Source organism: Pelodiscus sinensis, chromosome 3 (assembly GCF_049634645.1).
Source record: "Pelodiscus sinensis isolate JC-2024 chromosome 3, ASM4963464v1, whole genome shotgun sequence".
NCBI lineage: Eukaryota > Metazoa > Chordata > Testudines > Trionychidae > Pelodiscus > Pelodiscus sinensis.
Window position 1 is genome coordinate 23,035,666 of NC_134713.1, and position 16,909 is coordinate 23,052,574.

A 16,909-nucleotide genomic window follows, 5' to 3' on the forward strand; every position below is an offset into this window, starting at 1 on the left:
CCCTTCTGCAACATATTTTATGTTCATGTTACATAAAGAAAGGAGTGTTGCATGTAGAGTAGCTTAATTGGGGAACTCACTTGTGAAGTCAGGCATGTTTACTATGTGAATCTGGGCAAGTCCTACATCCTGTCTGTGCTCCAGTTTCCCTACATGTTTAAAATGTGTAAAGCACTTTCTTATCCTTGACTGAATGCTACCATGAGATTGAAAGGTGTTCCTATTACTGTAATGTTATTACATGCTCTTTCTCTGACGCGGTAATGTTTGAGAATCCCTCATGGAATGTCACAGATAATTGCAGTTCACTTATGTTTTAACAAAGTAGAGATGTTTAAAAATACTTCTGTGTCTATTAATTAATAATTTTAAGTACTTCCTTTTATAGTTCAACCCTTATTTCGAGCTCTTATTTCTTTATATTCGTGACTTAGAGGATCAATTAAATTTCATAGATGTTGCATAAAGTGCTTAATCTTTGAAGATACTCTCATTGTAGACCCTTTCTTTTGATTACTAAATAACCATCAAAATAATGTTTCTAGTTGCCTACAGAATTAAAATTCTTAACTGATAAAAAGATTGATCTTCCCCTATATTTTAAGAAATGGTGAATATATTTCCTTTGTTTCAAAAATGCCTTTGGAAATCATTTACATTGGCCTTCAAAAATATTGTGTTGGTTGATTTATATCTAGTGAGGTTTTCAAGTGCTATACAGCTCTCTGTGTTACACTGTCACACAGTTTCATTTAATGTGTTGGTAATGTAATTGATTTTTGAAGTTTGTGTATAGTGCAGTAAGTATTTCCAAAGGCAACAGAGTTGGATAATATCAGAAAGTATATGAATTTGGATTAATATTCAGAAAATATGAGGGTGTATTAAAATAAAATTCTGTGTTATTACTGTTTGTTGAACTTTTTTTTTTCATATTCAACTTCTTTACCTTAACTTATTTACTTGCAGAAATCATGGTAGTTTGGTTTGCAGCTAGTTTAGGAATCCTGGAGTTTTCCTCCCCATCAAAACAAAATAACCACCCAACAAAATGTATGCTGTCACAAACAATAGCAAAGACAGGAAATATGCATCATACAAAGACCAAAAGGTGCTCCTTTAGGAAGCTTCTTCCCCAATTTCTGCAGACTATGTAGTCTTCTCACGCTCTACTGAACAATAACTGCTCAAATATATTTATTCTGTCAGCTGGGATTGGGCCTCACGTTACTCCCAGAACTCCTCTGTTAAGAGTACTGGCATGCTATGCAGATATTTGTTAAAGCAGGCAACTCTTAGGTGCAAAAGATATCAAGAATTTCTCTTTGGTCAGTGCAAAAGGACAAGATCTAGGAGAAGTGCAAGTGTTTCTTTTAATGTATTTAAATGGGTTGTCATTAATTTGGGGAAACAAACTGGTATTTTTTGCCTTTTAGGAGGAGTGACTTCAGGTTTAGAAGACATTACTTTTATGATGTATTCCTACCCCAACTTCTCTTGAGGCTACGTCTAGACTGGCATGATTTTCTGCAAATGCTTTTAACGGAAAAGTTTTCCATTAAAAGCATTTGCGGAAAAGAGCGTCTAGATTGGCACGGACGCTTTTCTGCAAAAGCACTTTTTGCGGAAAAGTGTCCGTGCCAATCTAGATGCGCTTTTGCGCAAAACAAATCTGATCTGTCCACACTGGCCCTTTTGCGCAAAAGCTTTGCGCAAAAGGACTTTTGCCCAAATGGGAGCAGCAAGAAGCACTGATTTCAGACAGTAGGAAGTCAGTGTTCTTGCGGAAATTCAAGCAGCCAGTGTAGACAACTGGCAAGTTTTTCTGCAAAAGCAGCTGCTTTTGGGAAAAACTTGCTAGTCTAGACACAGCCTTGAAAGTATTAAAGGCTAGCCTTTCATACCTTATCTCTTCATAGACCTAGCAGACCCTTATTCTGATGGGTCAATGGCTCCCTTCCCAAGGTGTGTGTTGAGGAGTGGGGAGAAGACAGGAATGAGACTAGGTTAGGTCATGGAGGTTAGGTCCATAAAAGGTTATTAGCCAGGGGATAGAAATGGTGTCCCTAGCCTCTGTTTGTCAGAGGCTGGAGAAGGATGGCAGGAGATAAATCACTTGATCATTGTCTTCAGTCCACCCTCTCTGGGGCACCTGGTGCGGCTACTGTTGGCAGACAGGCTTCTGGGCTAGATGGACCTTTGGTCTGACCGAGTACGGCCGATCTTATGTTCTTATGAGACAAGGGTGAAGTCTAAGGCAAAACAGAAAAAATAAAAAAATATTGCTAGCTTTCTTGCATCTCTCAAGTTCCTCTTCAATAAGGAGGGAGAATTGTCTGAGTTAGATTTGAGAGAAAAAACAGAATCAGAGCTTTAGGAAATGTATTTTCCACTTTGATAGGAAGTAAAGGGCAGTAATCACAAGGTAGGTCAATACAACTATAAAAAGGAGAAGGAAAGAGAAGTATGTACCACCAAATGTTAATAGTAAGCTGCTGTATACTGTAGGGATGTCAATGAGTAGTCAACTACATGATTCTCACCTCCGCCCCCCAGCCGTGGATTGGGACTACTGCCAGACTAGCCTGTGTCCGCAGCCAGCCACATGAACAGGGGCTGCTGCCACCCCACACTGCTCCCACCCCGCACTGCTGCCTTGGTCTGTGTGCGGAGCTGGTTTTTAAACTGGCTCCCCTTGTGGACCAGCTCCTGCCTGCCATCCCATACTGCTGCCTCTGATACAGAGGCAGCAGTGCAGGATGGCAGGGAGCTCCCTGGAAGTGGGACTGGGAGCGCACTGGCTGTGGTCCTGACACTCTGGAATGTCGGATAGCCGTGTAACTGCAAAGATATCATGTGGTTACATGACTATTCAATTACCCAATATCTAACATCCCTAGTATATTGCACACATAATTTGAAGACGTAAGCTCCATGCCAGAGGTGACTGATAAAATTTAAGAAGCTATATAAACCATTTTTTTTTTAGTTCTGTAAGATTAATGACTCCCAGCACGTTCATGGCTCAAATATCTAATGTGGATATGGTTGTGGCATCCCATCCAAGGACATTGTAGTTCCCTTGGGGTGTTGTCTTCTGCAAAATACAGGATCGGAAGATACAAGGTACCCACCACAAGGATTCTGAAGCATTAGTAGTAGCTGTGAAAGTTTCTTTGACAACCACCTGCTTTGTCTGAGGAGCATTGTCCTGATGCAGTGATTTAAAGAAAACAGACCAATTAAACAGGGAATAATTTTGAAGAAAATGTTTGGAGTTGTAAGTTTTGTGTGCGATTCCTGAAGCCTTTGAACTTTCCAATAAGTGTTGTGACCTCTTATTTCATGACCATGACACTACTCTGGCTCAAACCCGGGGTTCTTGAGACTAGTGAGTCTTTTGTAAGTATGCGTAGGAAAGGACAGGGAGCTCTTAATTCAAAATGCTTCATAAATGCAAATGAGATTTCAAACAGCCATAGACCCTACTTGGAAAAATTATTGTAACAATAATATCCGAAGGACCAGTTAGGACTATTTCACACGCTGATTATCAAAAAGAAGCAATCGGGTAACAATGTTGTTTTTTCCTTGTGCTTAGGTGGACTGTGCTCTGTCTTTGGTTCGGCTTGGCATGGAGAGGAACATTCCTGGTCTGCAGGTGCTTTGTGATAACCTGGTTACTCTGGAGATGCTGATTTATGAGACTGGATGTGATCTAACCCTAACCTTGAAAGATCTGCAGGAGATGAAAGATAGTGAAAAACTAAGATTGCTAATGATGAATGTATGTATTTTTGAAAATGTATTGAGTAGGTGGTTGAGCCTAAATAATTTCCATGCTTATATAGACCTTCTGGAATACATAATATAACAATGCTCTTCAGCCAGAGGTGTTTCCCTGTCACAATTCCACTTATTTCCCATTCATATCCTTAACAGGGTTGGCACTAGATTTTTCCTTTTTTAGTAATGTAGAAATAGTATTTTTGGAAAACAGTGGAACCATTTTTGCTCATTATTAAAAATTAAAACAACACTAGGGGACTATGCCCCCTGCTTGCTATGCTTGCCAGCCCTCTGTCCCTGGAGGTAGACAAGCCCAGATCTCCACCCAGCCGCCTGGGAGGAGAAGGCCATGCCAATCCCGGGTGCTGGGGAGAGGAGGGCTGGGGGCTGTGGCAGCCCTGTCCTCTCAGCACCCTCCCTCCCCAGCCTATTAGCCTCCGCAACCAGGTAGGGGAGGACCGCGCCAGCCCCAGCCTTCCCCCCCTCCCTCCTCCTGCAGCCAGCCCTGGCCTCACCATTCCCTACCCGGTCGCAGACCTGGCCTCTTGGCCAACCCACTTCTCCCCCTGCCCGTGGCCGCATCCAGCCCCGGTCTCCCCCCGGCCTCTCAGTCCGCGTCCTTCCTCCTCCCCTCCAGCCGCTGGAGGAGGGCTGGGGCCGAGCCAGCAGGCGGAGGCAGCAACGGCTCCTCACTGCGCTTGGGGTCCCAACACTCCAGGACCCATTGTGGAACTGCCACCGCCTCTGGCTGCGTTGGGTCAGACACTTCAGACTCATGCCCCTGTCTCCCCATAAGATGAGTGCACCAGCTCTGGCTTCCTGCAGGAGAGTGGGGAGAAGAGGAAACCCCGAGGCTCTTCTCCAGATCCAGCTCGCAGGGAAGTGCATGTGCTGCTTTGGGGAGGGCACAATTTGCCTAACACTTACCATTAGAAAAGATTTCTAGTGATTTTTTTTTTTCTTTTGAAACACCTTCAAAGTATGCATCAGATCTTTGAAATTCAGCAGAGGGAACACCCTTAGGCAAGAGAGTTCCTTTTCTTTGTCCCATGAAATTCTGTCCAAGTTTTTCTGAGACCATACACTGTTGAAAATCAGTATTTATTTCTCTTGCTTGCATTGCTTGGGAAGCTTTTAGCAGTATTCCAAAATAACTTAATATAATTATGGTAAGACTAGACTTATTCTACCACCAAAGGAGCAGTGAGATGGGACGTTGTACTGGGAATGCCTGGTAGTGACCAGGTCAGCTGTAGTCAAAGCAGCTGAGGAAATTGAGAGAGCTGGGCTTTCTTATAAGATTCCCTTAGACACAATAGAGACCATTCCTCCCATCTTGGATGACAGTGTTCTGCTCCAGTTTAGCTAATTCTGTAGTTAAAGTGGTAGGTGATATCAGTCAGGCAGGGTCCTCCTGATGAATTCCTGAAGGTCTCTAGCTCCCTCAGTGATGATAACCAGAAGGTTGCTTGCATGTGCACCATGTTGATTTACATATTAATTAACACAGCAGACTTGAAGAGAGCTCCCAAAGAACACGAATCAGATAAGGATCGAAGGTGCCTGGCCAGGTTTATTGTTAAGCAAAGTACAGTAAGAGTTGCCAGTAGACTCTATTGAACCACTACGCATATTTACTCTGTAACAATGGAATGACTCCCCCAAGACACCACTTTATATATAGGTACAAACAAGTTACACATCACTCCTGATGTGTCAGGTTGCCACCCTTTGATGCTACTTAGATACCACCCATCACCCCTATCTTGTGGCTTGATTAGATCATGTCTATCCATCATGCGTCCTTAGACCCTTTCCTGAACTTGGGCGGGTATCTGTGGGGAGTATGGGTACCAAGGTCTTTTTTAATGAGCTGCTTTTGTCATGTGCTTTCAAATTATGACCAATACCAATTACTGTTTTACAGTTGGTACCTAGTACCGATTACTGTTCTACACCTGGCCCTGTTGTTAGTTAGTGTTTTGCACTCTCAGCCCCGTTCATGCCAAGTTCTGTGAGCATGGGCCAGCCTCTTGGTCACAGGTTAGCTTTGCTTTGTTAGCCATGTTTTGTCCATTGTTAGCTAGGCCTCATGCCTCAGACCAAAGCTGTGCTACATGGGCTTATGTTTCTGGCCTTCATCTTACTACAGTAGGAGGCAATGCTGCAATGCTTCAAGCTCGGGATTTGAGTGGTGCTGATAATGCATAGTTAGCATAATTTTATTGTTACACAAAATATTTGTTTTTACTTTTTTTCATTGATAAAAACTGGTTCCTTTTGTTTGTTTTGTTTAACTCCTTATGCTTTCTAGTCTTCTGATGAAAAATATGTGAAGAACATTTATCAGTGGATGGTCCCATTTCTACATCGCTGTGAAAATCAATCCCCTGGTCTTGCAAACACACTTTTTAGAGAGTATTTAGTAACCTTAGCAAAGGAAGACCTGAAATTCCCTCTCAAGATCTTTCAAAATTCAAAACCAGATGTAAGTACTGATTCATAGTTGTTTTATTTATTGTTTTATTAGAAAACTATAATTTATCCAGCAAAATTGGATTCATAAGTAAGCTTTATTTGTTTCCTAATCAGTTTGGAGGTTGACTCTGTTGTTTTATTTCCTTTTTCACTGAACAGTTGTCATACAAATATGAAAATAAGTTCCCTAAACAAGGTTTAAACACAATTTCAAAAGTTATGTTAATAATTAATCTCTAGCAGGAATACCCAGCAGAGTTGAAGTTAGTGTGGGTTCTTCTAAATATCTTTTTATTGAGAGTGGTGGTATTGCATTGAACTACATTTTTTGGAGATGGCTGAATATTTTGGTAGTTTGTTTGAAGCCTCTTAAAATAATTTTTTGAGAACTTCTGTGTGATGCCTTTGCCTGAAGAATGTTACCAGCTTTCATTTTTTTTCTTTATGAGTTCTGGTAAGGAGTATTTATATAAAGGAAACATTCATAATTATTTAAACTACCTTTTCTCAGTAGCCAGATTGAAATCTGTGTCACTGGATATTTGAAATTTACATTCATCCCACAACCCTCGTCAGTTCCTGCAAAGTTGATTTATTTGTGTAATTATTTACATGTAAAACATACATAGCAGAAAGGTCCATCCTAAATCCTGAGCTTCTCTTCCTGTGTTTTAAGTGCATAATCAGTAACTATATCAACATACCCACTTCCTGCATAGGCACAATCTGGCTGCCAAGGTAAGTTCTCTCCCCTCTACCTCTCCTCGTAGTGTGGAGAAGGACACACCTCTATTGCTTCTGAAAATAGAAGGACTCTCCCTGATTCTTCTGTAATGGGAGAAGATCCTCAGCTGCCTCTTCTTCAAATGGATGGAGGGGCACAGGTCCACAGGGATAAAACCATGGGAGTCCGATGTCATGCTGTGCTATGTTGATTTAATCAAGACCTGATTCAGAGTAAACTAACAGAACAAATATTGAGAGCTAATAAATCACTAAATATCTAGAGGGCAACTGAACTATGTGTAGTAACATGATTTTATAAATCTTGTTAGACAGACATGCCTGATGGCTTTTTCATAAAAGTACAAAATTAGCAGAACAAGAAACCACAGTAATGATTTGGGCTCTAGTAAAATGCTAAATACTATGTCATGAAACCTTAATTGGAACATTAATGTTGCCTTAGATGTTTTGAGTGTGGATTGACCTTTGGCTAAAACTGAAAAGCAAGAGACAGTGAAAGACGGCAGTGTCGTCAGTTAGAGTTGGATACCACCGATATTGTTTCTTGGGCCACTGCTGTGTGAAATCTTCATTAATGATATAGAACATGGAATAAACTAATATAATTGCTATAATACAAAATACTGATACAACTAACTCTTACGTTCAGCTACAGATTTTATGTTGCTTCTAATAGATGTTTAGTCTCATATTGGATGAGATGAATATTTGTTACTTCCTCTTTGCTCAAAAGTGGGCATTCAGCAGTCACTTCTTACATCTTGTGAAACATATTTGGAAAATAGTCCTGAAAATGAATTAACTGTGCATTTAAGAGCCAATTAAAATTGGAATTGAAGTTGTATTTCATATACTGGCCAAATAAACAAAAGTTTTGGCTTTCTCTCCTCAACTGATCGTTATCTAACTATCTGCTTTTGAAGTATGGTTCTACTCTGCAAAAGTGTTGCTAAAAATGACTTCTTACTCAGTAGATCTGTTCCTTGTTTATCTTCAGACATATCTTCTTGTTTAACAGATACAATTAACTTTTTACTGCTCGTCGGTGTCTTCCCTGCTAGTTAGATGTGAGAAAGCTAGATGATGTTCCTTCTTATGCATCGTCATTGGAATTATGTATTCATTTCCATTTGCTTACTCCCACACAGCCTCACTGGAGACATTTGCACAGTGCAAGTGAGGACCGAATTTGGTCTGCAGAAATTTTGTTATTGGTGGTGTTACACGAGAAGGAAAGAAGTGGGGATATACTACTTGGAAAATCTTTTTCAGTGTTGGCTGACTCTGTTGACTTCAGTAGGATCAGGGTTAAGCTGACACCAAAGTATTTTTGAAAATTCCACCCTAAATGCTTAACATTCTTTTCTATTGTGATGAAGGCATATTCAGAACAGTTGTACTCTCTGCCAACTTATGACTATTCCAATAAAACAATAGCAAGATTTTCTCATTACTGCATAGTCATCTGCTGTGACAGACTTGTAAACCATCACTTTTTTCCCTCAGAGTCTTGCAGAAGGACTCTACCATCGATCATTTGTAAGTAATTACATCCTTACTGAAAGACACACTATTGCAAAGTAACTGATTTTTCCCATAATACACCCTTGTATTACTCTTCTGCATGTTGTGTCCTGCATTTACAGCAGATCTAGTGCGGATTGACATCCACTGTTTTTACCAGTGTCTCCTCTAGACCTGGTCTGAACAATGCAAGTTTAAATGATTGAAAAACATTGGCATTTGATCTACATTGAAGGTATCCACAAAACATGGCCCCGATACAGAGGAAAAATAACAGCAAGCATTCTTAGAGGAGGAGTGTTGTGCTTTTACAAAAGTGAATGGTCTTTCTGTAAACATGGAATTACAAACTGTTAAAGGATTTTCAGTAAAATGCAATATACTCTGGCAATATAAGGTTGCATTTCAGCATCTTATCTGCAGCTATCTGAATTAGTGTAGTGTGTCTATCCAGTTTCGATTGCAATTTTAAATCCTTGAATCATAAATTGATATAATAATTAGAAGCACCTAATTTTTCTGCTGCATACAACAGTGGTTTGTATGACGGATGGGTCATACACAATAACTAGCATTTTAGTGAGTATGGATGCTGTTTAGGTCATACACAATAACTAGCATTTTAGTGAGTATGGATGCTGTTAATATGCAAATAATATAAACTGCTTTAATGGACGTAAAGTAATAGTTTCAAGTCTCAAACATTTTTATTTAATAATTTGCTTATTTAAAATATTTTCTTTTTCAAAAGTAAACAGGATTCAGTTGCAAGTATCTTGCTGTTTCAGCCAGTTGCAGTACATAGAAGATACAGAATAACTTCTGTTGCATTTTTTGTACTTACAAAAGATATTTGACAAGAATTATTAAAGATTCAGAGAGCCTCTAATTAAAAAAAATCATTAAATTGGTTTTACAGTTATAATTACACTAAGATTGTATTGACAGTAGCACTGGAGTATGGGAAAACTGATTATAAATGGAAAAAAATGTTCCAACATACAGCAAAATTAATTCTGTTTCTGACAGTGTCAGCAAAAAATAATTCCTGATCAGGACCAGCTGATGAGTATGGCACTGGAATGTATCTATAATTGTGAACGAGATGACCAGTTGTCCCTCTGTTATGATATTTTGGAATGCCTTCCACAAAGAGGATATGGGTGAGCATACGTTAGTGGTTATCTGCAGATGTTTTAGGACACATTAAACATTGTTCTGAATTACCTAAAATATTTCCTGACATGATATGCTTTTCTCCTGGGGAAATAATTAAAATAAATTAATTGCTAGAGTATGTAACATAATTATGTAATGACTTTTGTTAATTGAACTCTTTGAGCTTATATGACATATATGTTAAACAAAAAAAATTCATAAATTATCTAAATTGAAAGGTTAACATCAGGATGTTCAGGCCAGGGCTATTCACCAGCACTTTGTATTAGGGATGTGAAAAGTTGGTTAAATAGGTAACTGTAACCACTGAAAAGTTAACCTTTCACATTTCTACTTTATATATCAGACAAAGGTAGGAGGATACCCAAGCTCAGGCAGCCCAAGCTCAAACATCTTTACTACAATTAAACAGCCCCTTATCCTAAGATGTGCAAGCTCAAATCACTAATTGTAGTGTAGACAATACCCTCTGATTATATGTCCCAGACTTGAAGAAGAGCTCTGAGTAAGCTGGGAAAGCTTGTCTCTTTCAACACCAGAAATTGGTCCAATAAAAAAAATTCACCCACCTTGTCTCTTTGAGACAGCTATGTACTAGGGATGTGGAAGTGTAACTGTACATGGTTAGCTGCTGAACCTGAGCTCATCATTTAACCTTCATGGTGACACACAGGCTTCCAGTGTGCACGGGGAGCTGTTAAAAGCTGGCTTCCTGTGTGCCACCTGCTCTCCCCACTACTGTGCTGCTGCTTCTGTACCAGCAATTTAAGAGCTGGTTACCTGTGCACAACTACTTCCGAGTAACCTTCCCTCTCCCCCCGTGTGACTGGGTAACCACTCAAAATTTCAGCGGTTACATGTTTACTTAAAAACATTTTAATATTTCTACTACATACAACATTGACAGTCATAGGCATTCATGCCATTTTGAAGCAGGCCCTCCTACTCTGACCAACATTTCTGGAGAAAATGGATGAAAGACTGAATAACAGGAGTAGCCTTGAGCTGCTTTCTTCTGTTCTGGGTCCATTGCCAATCTCCACATTTGGGAAGATCACACTTGAAAAAAATGTGCATAGGTGGAAGGGAGGGAGTTGAATGGCAAAGTGTCAAGTGAGAAGCAAGCCTCTATATTTCTGGAGGTAGGTTCAGTGTTGTCTAGTATTACCTACAAGTTCTTGGCCTGCCTTTTACTAGAAGCCAACAGTATTGCTCCTTCCTTGTCAAGCTGCAGCATCCTTTGGTTTTGAAAGATTCTAGGCTGAATGTCCAACCTGTTAGTGTTTATTTCCTTGTCAATAATGTGGTATTCCAACAATAACTGGATTCAACAGTGTTTTGTTTTTTTTAAACCTTCACAGCCCTGAAACAGATATAACTAAAACACTTCACGACAGGGTAGATGAACTGGAAAAAATTCTCAGGTAAAAACAATTTACCATATCAACAGTTGATTATGTTTTATTGGAGGAGTAGTACAAGAACATGCAGATTACCATGACACATGAAATTAGGTCCTATCTAAACTCTTCACTACAAATCTAGAAGAAAATTACTTTTTGAATCTTAAATTCTTCTACAATATTTGGATTGTAACTTTTTCCCTACAAAACATATTTCAACAACTACTGTCCCAAAGTAAATATCAAAGCTAAAACTGAAAGGAATGAGAACGGAGTGTTGAACTGCTTTGGTATTTGTGGACAAAAGTCTCTAAGCCAGCAGTCCCCAAACTTTTTACCTTGTGCCCCCATTACCCTGTCTGCTGCCGTCACCCTTTGGAGGCAGGGCCAGGAGTAGGGACATGGACAGAGATAAGGGAGCAAAGGTTGAGGACACAGTAGGGAAAGGGACAGAGGCTTGGCAAGGAGCAGAGTCTCAGCCAGGAGTGGGATTCCGGGGTGTGAAGTTGCTGGGCATGTGGTTGGCGGCCCTGGCTAGAACCAGAACCCCTGATGTTGAGCTGGCAGTCAGAATCCCTGCCATAAGGCCCACAGCTGGCACTAGGAACAGAGCTAGGTGGTGCTCCCTTCCCACTCTCTGTGGGGGTTGGCCTGGGACCCCGCTGTGCATCTGTGCATGTTCTTCTCTGACCCCATGGAGGTATGGGGGGCAAACTGCACAGCGTGGAGACCTCTCTGAGCAAGTTTCAAATGCCTTGAGTGTTTATTGGAAGAAAAGAGGAACAAAAATGACTAAGAGAGGTTAGTCTAAGAAAGGAAGTAATGAGGGGAGGTTTTTTTTTTTTGTTTCTAATGGTATTGCTGTAATGCTAGCTCCTTACAGTTTAGCAAAAGTTTATATGTTCTGATAATCAGAACCTTTAAAAAAAAAATGTCGGGTTAACAAGATGGTTATAACATTCTTCCTTGAAATAAGATTCAAATTTTTGGTTCGCTTCTTTGATAAAATACCTGGTGATTAGAGAGTGACATTTTTTGAATATACTCTAAATTGAAAATAGATTTTGTTCGGTTCGGAAGGGACTTGCTGAAAATCTTGCTGTTAGCTGCCAATGTGGTATGTGTACTGACAGTATTTTTTGTTTGAAGGAAGGACAGTACTCGTGGTTATGGTGCTAGTTTGTGATTTGGGAGATGTGAGTTCAGTTTCTGGCTCTGCCACAGATTTTATGTATGACTTCGGCAAAGTTGTGTACTCTCTCAGCCTCCAATCAGCTCCTCCTCTGTAAGGTTCCTAGGAGTGTTAGAAATCCATTTTAGTAATCATGTAACTGCAACAGTTACACAATTACTAAAATGCTCCCATCGTTGGTGGGACTGACAGCCAGTACACTCCCGGCTCCCGGCTCCAGTCCGGGGGATAGGATTGCCAGATGGTTGAAACAAAAATAGTGACCTCCCCCTCCCCCTCCAAAAAAGGGGGGAAAATTGTGTTGAGGGGGGGGAAAGGGTGGGCGGAGAGACCAAAGTTGTTGAGGGGGAAAAAAAAAGACTTAAATGGAAAAAAATAATAAAACAGCATGTCTCCTTTAAGATTGAGTGCAGGGATGGGGGAGTGGTTGAGCACTAAGACCCAAAGGAAGCATTGCTTTCCCTAGGTCTTTTGCCTGGCAGCCATTTTGTGCTGGCAGCCTTGGGGAACCAGGTAAGCATGAGGGCTGCAGCCGGGGAGCTGGGGGTGTTGGGGGCTGGGAGGTGGGGCGGAGGGAGGCCGGGTGCTGAGTGTTTGTAGGGTTACCAGGTGCCTCCTGGCTGGGGGAAAACTCAGAAAATATCGGACATTTTACGCGTCCGGTATTCTCTGAATTTTTTTACCCAACAGGAGCCAAAAATACTGGACTTTCCAGGTGAATACTGGACACCTGGCAACCCTACCTGGGGAGTCCCACTAGCTATCCCATGCTACTGCCTCTGTATCAGAGGCAGCAGCACAAGGTGACAGGCGTGAGCCGGTTTTTAAACTGGCTCTCTGCTCGGACCAGCTCCTGCCTGCTACCCTATGCTGCTGCTTCTGTATCAAAGGTGGCTCCCCTATGTGCTCTCCATTTAAAACTTGGACAGGCGGACTAGGACTGAGGCAGCTTGCTGATCCAAGTTTTAATCGCAGAGCATGTGGGGGGGCAGGGAGGGTATTTTGGCTAACTTGGGACTGTTAACTGATAAGCAATCGCTTATCAGTTAAACTGTTAGCCGACTAACTGCTAACATCCCTAGTTCCTACTAATATTTCCTTCCTTCCACGCTTTGTCTAACTTGTTTGTTGAAGTTGTAAGCTCTTCAGGGGAGAGACTCTCACTGCGCAATAGAACCCTGATGTTGTTTGAAGCCTCTAGGCCATTGTTTCTCAGTGACTGGTCTGTGAACTGGTTCTGGTCCCTGAGAGCACCCTGACACAGTTCAGGAAGGCAGCAAACCCTGGTCCTAAATATCAAAAAGGTTGAGAGATACTCGAGGCACTATTGCAATGTAAGTAATGATCAAATGTGGTACAAAATGGCAAGATGCTAAATGATTTATTCTGTATATTTATAGTGTATCAGAAATTTTGGAGAAGCATGGACTTCAGAAATCTGTATCATTTGTAAAAGATACGCAGAGCAGTCCTGAACAAGCACGCAAGCTTATGATTAGGTTGACGAGGCACACAGGACGCAAGTGAGTATTGACCATGTTAGTCAGCTTAGAATGGTCATATTCAGAGGATGTGCATATTCACATTTTGTGCACCAATATGGTGGTACTTTTTTTCTTTCAGTCTTAACACAATATCCATAAAACAAACATGTTAACATGGAAGTGAGCATTGGCTTCCAGTGCCTCACTGATTTTTGTAGTTATTAAAAATAATGCCTCTTGCTAGAATTGTTTCACACTGATTTCAGCATGGTTGTATTTTTGTTCAGTTAAGCAAGCTTAAGAGGCATATTGGCAGAGAAGAATACTTCTAGATGTACATGTATTTTTTAAATAAACAATAAAACTATAAATAAATTATTTTAAAACTAATTATATTTTACAGAAAGTGCAGAGTTTGAAATAGAAGCTTTTAGATTTTTTTTGCTTCAAATGATTTTCTTACAAGCTTTTGTATCAGTATTTGTAAAAGTTTAACAATAATTAAGTCTTCTATTTCTTTTAATAATATTTTATTTTGAAAATTCTTTTCTTGTTCCATTTTACTGTAACTGAGTTATTGCACAACTTGCATTGAGAATAGTGAAATAAGACAGTTGAAGTTTTGAGAAAAGCAGCTATTTTTATGTTGTAATTACTGCTTCTCTTGTTAAGAAAAACTTCATCAGCTTTGATGGCTAGAATATTGCTGATGCATGCTGAAAGCCCTCTTCAGAATTTTTAAATAGCTTGAAAAGATCAAATCAGTGTCCTACCTAAAGTAAGAAGGTTCTTTTGAAGAAAAGTACCTCCTATCTGTACAGCTCGTTGGCTCTTGGGCCTTCATATTTTACTAACTTACCTATTAGGGTCAGATGCTCAGTTAAATACTTCATTATAAAGAATATAGAGAAAATACTAACGTCAGTGTTACTTGACAATCAAAAAGCAGTTGGGGAGACAGTGAACCAATAGCTTAATAAAATACTGCCTTCTAAATTCCTCCCATCAATAAGATAATGATGTCTCCATGGGTAGCAGGCAATATATTAGGCCTTTTGGAAGATTGCAGTCAATTTATTGCAGTAATTCAATATTAATATCTCAGAATGGCAATTACCTATCTTTTTGTGGTGTTCAACAAATATAACTCACTCTCTCCCCACTGGAGGATTTTGGGGATACTTACTTAAAAATACAGGCAGTCCCCGGGTTGCGTACAAGATAGGGACTGTAGGTTTGTTCTTAAGTTGAATCTGTATGTAAGTCGGAACTGGCGTCCAGATTCAGCCGCTGCTGAAACTGATCAGTTTCAACAGCGGCTGAATCTGGACGCCAGTTCTGACTTACATACAGATTCAACTTAAGAACCCCAGGCATCCCCAAGTCAGCTGCTGCTGAAACTGATCAGCGGCTGATTCCAGGAAGCCCGGGGCAAGGGCTTCCTGTAGTCAGCCACTGGTCAGTTTCAGCAGCGGCTGACTTGGGGACGCCTGGGGCAGAGCAGCTGGAGTGCTGCTGGGTTGGAGACCAGGGAGAGGAAGGGCCCTGTTCGTAACTGCAGATCCGACATAAGTCGGATCCGCGTAACTCGGGGACTGCCTGTAACCAAAACTGTGATATGTTGGGTCAGAGGTAGCATCCTCTCTTTTTTTTTCTTTTTTATAAAAAATTCCAGTAAGAGGATGATAAATATTGATTTTTTTTCTATTTATTTAGGCAACCACCCGTCAGTGAGATGCATTGGAAAGGGTTACTACAGGATATGTTGGATATGCAGCAGAATGTGTACACGTGCTTAGAGCCAGATACCTGCTATGAGGTGATTTCTACCCCCTTCTCTATTTTTATTCTGCAAACCATATCACAATAAATTGTTCCAATTTATACTGCTCTTCTCATTTGCATCTTCACAATTGACACACGAATATCCTCATACACTGTACTTAAATATCACCTCTTGGCTATCTGTGAACTCTACATTTGAAACTAATGTAGCTGAATTTTCTGTTAGTGAGTTCCTTTGATACATTTCATCAAAAGGAGGTATAATGTCCTGTCAGTCCCTCAGCATAAAGTTCTATTTATTTAAATAAAAAAATTGAACTGCTTGAGGAACAAAACGTTATAGAATCAACCATTTTTGATCCAAACATATCTTAATTAGACTGTTTAGCAGTAATTACTAATAAAAGCAATTTAAAGATAAATTATAGTTTAGTTAAATATTACATTTTTATTAAACATGAACTTTATAATCAGCCAAATCTATTAATGTCACCCAGAGTACATACAGGACTGTGTGTAAATATTTTCTTCTTCTTTAAATTGAAATGTGAAATTCAATTTTGACAGAAAATGATCTGCATATGTATAAACCCAGGATATGGTTGTCATTAGAATTTGTGAAGGGCTGTTGTTACACTGAAGTGGAAGTTATTTTCATATGTGCTGTTTATTTGCATATTCACTTCATTACATTATGGTTCTGCATTTAGATTAAACTATACATAAGCTCACTTACCTTGACATCTTTTCAAAGTTTAATATCATTGTAAGCTTTTTTTTTACTACAGTTTACAGAATTAATTGCATATAGCTGCCAGTTTCTACTGCTCTTGGGAGAAACTCTGAAAGCAAATTTGAATAGTTTTGAAGGAATTAAAGACAAGAAGGCATATGGGATTTAAAGTAGATCTAAAAATATGTCTGTTCTTTCTACAGTTATACTTTTGAAAACCATGTCAACAAAGCACAGTATTTCAGAAGATATTCCTCATTCCATTAAATAATGTATTCTATAAGTTAGTTGTACTAGTCATTTGACTGACTAGTATGCATATTTTCTTGTAGCTAGACCATACAGTAGGACTTCATAATTATGAACGCTTTGGAAATGGAAGCTGTTCACAATTCTGAAATGTTTGTAACTCTGAACATGATGACATTCTTTCAGAAGTTTACCACTGAACATTAGTTGAATGCAGCTCTGAAACTTTATATGCAGAAGAAAAATGCTGTTGTTTATTTAACTTAATTTCTGTAATTTATGTTTAGCACAGTATTTTATTTCCTTTTTTGAAAGAGAAGTGGGGAAACTCTGATGCTTTCTGATT

At 39.8% G+C, this 16,909-nt stretch overlaps 1 protein-coding gene across 5 annotated transcripts in view; it reads left to right on the forward strand.

Annotated features, from left to right (window-relative positions):
- The window catches only part of NBAS (NBAS subunit of NRZ tethering complex), a 338,668-nt gene that overhangs the window by 101,240 nt on the left and 220,519 nt on the right, over positions 1-16,909 (forward strand). For 3 of the 5 annotated variants that reach the window (XM_075923472.1, XM_075923475.1, XM_075923476.1), the window contains 7 exons: positions 3,602-3,787; positions 6,104-6,277; positions 8,521-8,553; positions 9,568-9,701; positions 11,079-11,141; positions 13,713-13,835; positions 15,513-15,615. In XM_075923472.1, the coding sequence (XP_075779587.1) occupies positions 3,602-3,787; positions 6,104-6,277; positions 8,521-8,553; positions 9,568-9,701; positions 11,079-11,141; positions 13,713-13,835; positions 15,513-15,615 (816 nt within the window). The remainder of the gene's footprint in view (positions 1-3,601; positions 3,788-6,103; positions 6,278-8,520; positions 8,554-9,567; positions 9,702-11,078; positions 11,142-13,712; positions 13,836-15,512; positions 15,616-16,909) is intronic. The other 2 variants (XM_075923474.1, XM_075923473.1) reach the window with 2 other exon arrangements.